Source organism: Netta rufina (genome assembly GCF_964035555.1).
Source record: "Netta rufina genome assembly, chromosome: 1".
NCBI lineage: Eukaryota > Metazoa > Chordata > Aves > Anseriformes > Anatidae > Netta > Netta rufina.
In genome coordinates, this window is record NC_140123.1 from 109,649,089 (window position 1) to 109,658,210 (window position 9,122).

General features: G+C 42.1%; 1 protein-coding gene across 1 annotated transcript in view; it reads right to left on the reverse strand.

The window, feature by feature from the left end:
- VGLL3 (vestigial like family member 3) overlaps window positions 1-7,470 on the reverse strand; it is a gene marked incomplete at its 5' end in the record, with an annotated part of 29,517 nt that extends 22,047 nt beyond the window's left edge. Inside the window, one exon of the mRNA XM_084306116.1 lies at window positions 7,375-7,470. Within this exon, the coding sequence (XP_084162242.1) occupies window positions 7,375-7,470 (96 nt within the window). The remainder of the gene's footprint in view (window positions 1-7,374) is intronic.
- Between the last annotated feature and the right edge of the window lie 1,652 nt (window positions 7,471-9,122).

The following is a 9,122-nucleotide window of genomic DNA, read 5'->3' on the forward strand; positions in this document are numbered from 1 at the left end:
TCAAAGTTAAATTCAAGTAAGTCTGTGCTTCACAAAGCACGTGGCTCTGCTTAGTACAGTGTCACTTATTTAGACATACAGCTTTATTTCACAAGATGTTAAAAAAAAAAAAAAAAAAAAAAAACAGCAAGTTAAAACAATAAATAGTTTTTCTAGAACCTAAGTGCTAAAATGAAAGGTAGTCTGAAGCTATCAAAGTAACTTTTGCAAGTGTTGAATTTGAGGTGACCCATACTTTTTTGTAAATGCTTTGTGCTTTCTCTAAACAAACTAAAAATCTCTTTAACATTTGTTCCTGAAAAATTAAGATATAACTCTCAGTGAGCTTCATGGTTTTGTCTAAATAATCTCTGAAGGATGAGATGTCAATAGGACAGAAATAGTTTTAACAATATCACATATATAGTAGAAGTGCATATGAAAAATATATAACATATCTACTTAAATGACTTAATGATGTTCAAAAATGCACCACAATCCAGATCCTCTTAAAAAAAAAATGCAAGACAAGAGGTTGGGAACCACTTTTTAATTACATTATGCATTTATTTAAGTATATAGAAAGCATAAAAGAGGTACTTTAAAGGTGTCTAAATAGATATTGATATATTACAACATCTCAGATACTGTATATATGCTAGACCCTTAATATATACAACACACTTTAAAAGTTGATTTCTGTGATTATAGGTACACTATTTGTATTTATGCTGCAAGTATACAAATACATACACAAGCATGCAATTATATACAGAAACACATAATTTAATATAGCCCCTGGCTTGACTTGGTTATCAGGAAGGAAGTCTTTCAATGTTCCTATATAGAGACTAGAGCTCAGGAAATTAAAACTTATCTCCAGAGTCGCTTCTCTGTGCAGGAATGTTCCCCCTTCTACAGCTTAAGAATCTAATTCATTTTCCATTTCAACTCTCTTTCCTCCCCTCCAGTCCATGGGTAGTCATTACAAGACATTCCAAGTACTTGCTCTGTTTTTGAAAACAATGAATCTGATTTATTTATTTTTTTTAATGTCAAAAAAGATGGCAGTACTGATGGACAGGTACAACAGCTTGTGTAAAGTTATTTATAGTGAAAAATGATATTTTATGGTGAACTTTTTGCAAAGAATGAGAATTCTTAATTAAAAGATATTTCAAAACCACATCAAGCCTGCAATCAGATACAGATCTACTTAGTTTGTATTTCAGGCTGAAATTATCAGCCAATTTTTTGCCTGTGATTACAGGGCCCTTTAAATATGAAGTTACAGTGAGATAAAGTGAATTTTCCTTGCATGCAGCTTACATACATCCTTAATTTTTATTATAGGATATATAATATGTAAAAGTTTTTTTTCTCTCCCTAACTCTCTTGTGATGCCTCTGCCTACATGCAAATTCTGCATCACCCATTCTGACCTTAACAGCAATCTTTTCACAGCATTTCTATCTCCACTTGTGTGACAGGAAAAGTACCAACTTTTTCCATCAACTGCTAAGTGAATTTGTCCCACTCTCACGAGAGAAGAAAAATAATACAAAAGGGGGGAAAAAAAAAAAACACATCAGGTTAGGTTTCTGATAACTAGTCTGGGCTAGCCCACTTTCCCTTGTACTTCTTTCATGCAAACAGTTCTGGCATATATTTAAGCAGTCAACAGTATCTGTAACGTCATTATAAAATGTTAATGCCAAACAAACTCTGCATATGTCTTGCCTTTTTTCAGTTCTATAATGCTTTCATGTATTCATTAATTATACCTCTCTCTTCACTAAAACCTAGAGACTGAGATTAAGCAGCATCTGAAAATAAAAAACAAAACAAGCACAGAAAATCTCATTTTGGCCAAGACTCAGAATATAGAATCTAAGTCATCTTAGTATTTTGGAAAATAGATAAAGAAATGGGAAATCCAGTGCCTATATCATCTGATCCCATCTTCAGTAAGAGACACAAATCTACGGCACAAGCAGAAATGGTAGGACCTCTGGGTAAATAATGCTGTACAGCGTGGGCTGTATTCAGCTTAAACCGACACTAATTTTGTTGTTTTATATATTTACAAAGAGGTTCTTTCAAAGAAAATTTCAACTCTTACTAAAAGTATCCCTTAAAAAAAAAAAAAGGTCAAAAGTAGATTGGGAATACAGAAATATTAAAGAGAGGGTTCACGCTGAATAAGCATCCTCCACTCTTTTGGAGGAAAACAGACCACTTGGGTCTTTTACACCAAGAAAGCACGTGGTCCAAAATCTCACACAAAACCCCTGTCTCGATGATTCCTGTTATTTTCCAACATACCCTACCCAGAACCAAGGAAAACTGTTCTCATGCAGTGAAACTGGCCACATGAAAGCCAATGGCAAAAGTCCAATTGACTTCAAGGGTCCCGGATCTCAGCCGGGGTGTCTGGTAAAAATGTCACAGCATTCCTTTTCACAAACTGAAAAAAAATTCACTTCCAGCTGAAAGTAGCCACGAGGCAGCAAAACATAGAAACTAACAAACACAGCTGAGGCTGGAAAAATTTTAGTGTAGCCGAGTTTGAATTGAAAATTCAAACCGGCTCTTATTTTACATATAAGCTGGTTGTCTGATCCTACAACTTATTATCTCCGTACATGCCATCATGCAGCATATGGTCCTGTATGCTCTCAAGCATGAAAGTCTGGTGTGCCTGTGGCCACCTGTTACAGATTTTCCATTATGAGAGAAAGAACAGGAACCAAAAATAAAGAATAACTACACTGAGGAAACACTATATGACCCTATCCTGAGAAAAAAGCTGTCATTCGACATAAGCTTCTGAGAAGGAATTTCAGTAACAAACCCTAGGCAAATCACGGACAGTCCTGCATTTGTGGAGCTGCCTGCCAAGCAGGCTCCTATTGATAACACTGAAAGTATTCAAGGAAGAAGACAATTTCAAGCAATCATGACATGGAATGCTGGGCCTGAAAGCAACATTTACTGCATGCCTTGAAAATAGGAAATGGTAACTTCTCCCCTTGCAAAGAGCAAGCCGATAGCAAAGCCACACTTTCTTTCAGGTGATCCATTGGGTTTGCAGCAGTAGAGCCTGGTGGCCGTGCAGTGTTCAGTTGATGGAGACAAGTAGTGGAAGACTAGATTTATACATCTTCTGCAGTACATCTGAACAAGGCTGTGCCATTAAAGCTCTATTTTCATGTGTATAAAGGAAGGTCAAATTGTTTGGTCCCATCAGAACAAAACGGTAAAGCAAGCCATATTTTTGAAATCAGTAGGGTTTCATGGGGTTAAAAAACAGACAAACAAAAACAAATACGCCCATACACAGAGCAAGACTTAATCCAGGTTTTACATCCCATAATTTTGAAAGTAGCCTTTGAAGCTGTTTAGTGTTTTGTGAAGTCAGCAGCAGGGGACCTATCAGACTTCAGAAAAAAACTTGAGGAACCATCCAAACTACAAAAATGAAATGTGAAGCTACCTTCTGCTACTATCTGGTGTGTCAGGTTCCACGGACTGTCACGCACATCCAGCATCAGTAATATACGCCCATACTCAAGGGTGCAAACAGGCGATACAAATAACTTTACCAGAAAACTGATTTACAGCCTGTGAACGAGGGTTTAGCTACGGCCAGCTGACACAACGGTACACACGGCTTGTCCTTGTCTGCAACGCTGTTCGTCTGGAAGGAAGAGTTGAGTTAGTGACCTAATTTGCTAATGGAGACAAGCCCTTATCTGGAAAAAGTCTGTCTACAGTCCTGCCAGCAGAAAGTCTAACTTGAGCATATCACAACTCTTTATGCAAGACTGATTTAGCAAGGACGGTGTTTGGCTTAGCTCTCTACATCTACATACCATGGAGATGTTCCAAAACTACCATTTACTGTAACTTCCCATTTAAAAGGTCTTAAACTCAGCTGTTAGTGAGCCAGGGTGAATCCTACCTTAGCCTCAGCCCTGCAGCTTGCTGTCCCTAGACAACAGGGTATGGCAAGCTGTCACTGCGTGTCTTGTATGCCAAGAATAAAACAGGATTCTTCACCGATTATGTTTCCAGTCTCTTTGAATGAGCAGCTCGGTTACACCCATTCCTCACCCAATACATAAGAAATCCAAAACTTACTACAGCAGCTTCAGAGCTCCTTAGAAAAGTGTATGGTAAAGAGAGTTTTTATTGCACCATTCCAGAGAGCTTTACACTCGGGCCAGCACAGCTCCTTACCATACACAAGAATGTACTTATTGTAACACCATCACACATTCGTTCTGTATTTTGGCAAAGGAACATGGAAACCCCAATTTATCTATAGAAAAAGGGCTGCATCCACTTTTCATTAGTTCCTTCTGGCATCACGTAAGCATCTATATATCCATACTTCTCTTACTTCCTGCCAGCAATGTCCCTGGACTTCAGCAATCTCAAAGATCTAAGGTGCTAAGCCTCCACTCCCATTAACATTCAATAGGAATTCAGGCTTCAATCCATTAAGCACTTAAAAAAAAAAAAATCTAAATTAATTTGCCAGCAAGTCCTTTCTTGGCTGTGAATTGTTTAAAGCTGAGGTTCCAAAAACTCTGCATCGCTGTGCAAGGAAAAATCATCTTTGTGCTTATTTAGTGGAGCAACAACTACATGTACAGAAATGTGGGAATAACTTTAGAGTGGGGTAACTTTAAGAAGGCACAATGGAGCACCCTCTAAGGAGAAAACAAACAACAAAAAAGCTCAGTTCTGCACACTCCGGCTGCATGCTAATCCATCCTTTAAAGCAATCCAAGACCTGCTGTGTAAAAAGGAGACCATCGTTCAGACCCCACTGAGCGTAGAGCAGTGACACAGTACCAGCTGCTTGTCGGAAACACTTCTCCTGACTTGCGTATGCAGCATGCAACCTACAGAAAGGTGAGAAGATGACCTCTCCAGAGAAATGCTGTAGTGTAGAACTTGAGCCTAAATAGCTGCAACAGCAGTTCCACCGCTGAAGAGCTTGCTTTGCTCTTCAAGAGATAAAAAACTGATACCAAAATCTGGCATAACCAATTACATCTCTGACAGGTTTATTACAAGTACCTGCAAGGATGCACAAGCTTTAGTTAGAATAATGCACCTCAAGCTCCCTGAAATTAAAAGGAAAGGCTGAGGTGCTCTTTCTTTCAGGAGACAAACCATTTTACTGGGTACTAGAAGACAACAGTATTGTACGATGGCACAGAAAAACACCTCAAGGGAGTCCTTGGATATTTTAAGGGTGAGCTCCACTTTGTCAGCTCCAATTCAGAGCTTTATTTTAAAGATGCCCCACTAACACATCTTCCCTCACTGTTATTTTTAAACCACAGTTTTAATTCCGGCAAAGGAGAACATTCTTTAAAATGGTCATCATCCTTATGAAGAGCGCAGGAGCATTTTACATGTTGAACACATGTGTAAGAAGAAACAAAAACCTGGCAACAGACTCTTCTTCCTTCTTTCTTAGGCTCTTTACTACTTGATTAAATGTTCTTGACAGGATGATTTTGAAGAAACAGAGACTTGCAAAATGTCATGTGTTACCCAAGCGCTAAATCATTCCACTCCAACTAGAGATACATCAGGAGTTCATCCTGTGTTTATTTCTTTTTTTTTCCTTTTTTTTTTTTTAAATAAAAAGTGTTGGATTAAAAGAGAATACCTAAACACCTCTGAAGCCCGCAGCTGCTAGAGGCAGTGGGCACAACACTTAGTTCAGCACGAACAGCTCGGTTTTGCAGCCTGACACTTGACTAGTTTGTGAAGACCCTTCAGCTCCAAACATTTCAGGAAAACTGGCGCAAGCAGGATTAACTAAAACAAACTGTCAATAATGTGTAGGATAGCAAGGTTGAGAATGCTTTTTTGGTGGTAACAGGATATATTGTACTGGCCACAACTCATATGCTGTATTGGCTCAACAGAGCTATGTTTCTTGCCTTGAATATCTACCTCCACATTTCATAAATAGCATAAGCCACAGGAACTCAGTTTATTTAAAATGAAATTTTAAGAAACTTTGGCTTTCATTAGGGTGCCTCTGGGACATTTCAGATGTGGTGCTGCTTACAGCTGATGGAGAAACTTCTTGAGTCTCTTTAAAAACAAAAAGCAACTGCACGGGAGTGTGACACAGCCGTTAGTGATCACTAGATAGATTTTCACATACTAGGTGCTCCACACTCCAGTGCTGGGAAAGAAATACAGCCAACTGCCTACAAAGTTAAGTGCTAAAAAGTCCACCTAAGTTTCAATCTAAGTTTTCTACTTCTGGGTCTCTTAGTCAAGTTGTTTGAGATTATTTATTTATTTTCCCTCCAACTCAGGCAGGCTAGTAAGTGGAGCTCCGGATACTAAAATACAAAGTTCATGACTAACAACCACTGAATAAGGTGAGGGTTCTGCGAGCCATGACCTAGATTGGAGAAGAAATAACAATGCAGGCACGCTGCAGCAGACTAAACTCATGAGTTTTCCAGAGCCCATGTTTACAGTGAACAACATGAGTGACCTGGAAAAGTCAGCTTCGGTATCATTTCTGCAAAAGCTCTTTTCCCAACAATAAAGAAAAAAACAATAACAAGTGATAGGAATTTTAACGTTTTAGCCCATATTCGTGTCTCCAAGGCAAGTTGATATTAGGGGTCACTTCCCATGTACAGAGAAAACAATCTTCGTGGATAATAATGATAAAACCTTATGGAATGCAGCAACAACCAAAAAATGTATTCTCAGATGACTACATTAGGGCCAAGTCAATATTAGTCCCACTTCACCCACGCACTGCATAGTCTAAAAATGCTGTCAGCCTGATAAGAATTTCCTGATTCACTTTTTTTTTTTTTTTTCCCTCTCTTCCAAATACATCTGATCACCAAATTCAGTTGGAAACTCGCTGGAGCCGCTCTTCCAGGAGAGCCGGGCTGTGCGGCTGGCGAGGCGCGCCCGCTCCGCGGGGAGAAGCACAGGGAGCAGCGCGGGTCCCCTCCCGTGTGCGCTCCTGCGGAGCGCACCGCACCGCACCGCACGGGCGAGCGGGGAGGATGAGGGGGGAGAAGAAGGCAAGAAGCAACTTTTTCCCCCGTCTCGCCCCACTCCAGCCGAGCAAGTCAAATATAAGAATTTGGATTATTTATTTATTTATTTATTTTTTTTTAAAGTCTTACCAGGTTCCGTTGCTCTGGGACACCCTCACCAACTCCCCGCATCTCCGAATCAACCCGGGGGCTGCACGGCGCATCGCTGGCTGGCCGGGACGGAGGTCTCCGCCCCGGCCAGCCAGCGATGCGCCGTGCAGCCCGCCGAGGGGGGTCCCTCCGCAAGGCTCCCCCCCCTTCCCCTCCATCACCCAACCCCACCGCTCACCTGCGGACAGCCCGCTGCGGCTCCGGGCAGATAGCGGGGCGCCCCGCACGCCGCCGGGGGGGCGGGCTGCTGCATGGCCACGTCCGAGCAGCTCATGGCCGCGGCCGCGGCCGCCCCGCGCCGCCGCCACCGCCTTCTTCCCCCTCCTCCTCCTCCTCCTCCTCTTCCTCCTCCGCGCAGGGCGGCCGCGGCGGGGCGCCGCGCAGCGCCGGCTGCCAGCGCATCTTCGGCGCCCGCCGCGCTCCGCGCCCGCACTTATAGCGCGGCGGCTCCGCGGAGCGGCCGCGGAGGGCGGGGGAAGGAGGCCGCGCCCCCGGCCCCCCTTCTTCACTCTCCCCCCCCTTCCGCCCCCGATACAGCTCCGCGGGCGCGGAAGCACCTGCGCATCCTTTATAAGTCCTCCCTCCCCCAAACCTGGCGCTGTGCAGAGGGTGGGTGGTAATTAATAACTGATGAATAGATGCTCATTACTACTTTATTATTAATAATTACAAACTTTTATTTTACTTTTTTTTTTTTTTTTTGGGCGGGCGGGTGAGGCGGGGTGCAGGTCCCTTTCCCTTCTCATTGCTCAATGGGGATAAGGAGCATCTCACTGCCCAATTTCTCTCCCATGATCCCCAGGTGCACGAGAAGCATGGCCAAGCTGGAGAAGAGGGGACTGTCCCCCAGTCAAGTCACACGCATAGGCCACACACCACTTCCCAAAGGATTTGCAGCACTGCCTGGAAGTTTGTCCAGGAGGAAGGAGGAACCCACTTGCCCCATTAGCTGGAAGGTTGCACACATCACTTGACTGCCCAAAAGGTCTCTCCTCACTCCCCACTTTTGGTTCACAGTCTTAAAAATAAATAAATAAAAGAAAAATCACATAACTGCACTGCTTGACTTAAAATATGTGTAGCAAACCAGGAACTGGCTGTAATGGCTCTAATCCTACTCAGATATATTTGTGGCCTACCTCTGCACACATTCTTGCCTGTGAGCCGCCCCACTGCAGTCCCATACTTGAAGGCTTTTGATACCATTCCTCACATGGAAACGAGTCAGCATACAGCTCGGTAGCATTATCCCAGCTTATAAGCCTGGACATGACCACACTTGCTTGCTCTTGTTTTCTTCTTCTTTGGCCCAAAATGAATTATTTCAAATTTCTTTTTAAAAAAATTCCTTTGAAGTGTGCCTATACTTAATAGTTTCCGAAATTGAAGCCTTCAATCAAATATTCTAAATTTATACCTTCTCTCTCTCTGTATATATACACACACAAACACACATGCATCTCCTCTGCCAGAACAGTGAGATGAATACATGAGGTTAAAATAGCTCTGTCTGACCCCAGTAGGATTCCCTGTTTATAGAAAGCATTTCTCTGAAGCATTCAACTGCAATACCTTGAAAAAAAGATTCAATTTCCTGCAGGTACATTTATTTTATTTTTGGGTATACAGCTCTTAAGGTAGCTACATACCCCTTTAATAAAGCCCTGGTAATTTGTTCCTGATAGTTGTTGCATTTTGTATATCTGCCTAAATGGAGTCAATCTCTACATCAAACTTTGCAGCCAGTCAGAAGTGTCAATGCATGGCTAGCACTCATACAACATGGACTTTGCTGTGCTGCATGTATGGGCTTATGAATGGCTTCTTTGGGGAAACAGAAAATTCCAGAGACAATTGCTATCCACCGATCTCCAGTCAGCACGGGCACTGTTACTTTCAGAAATCCTTTCCCCTCATTTCCTATTG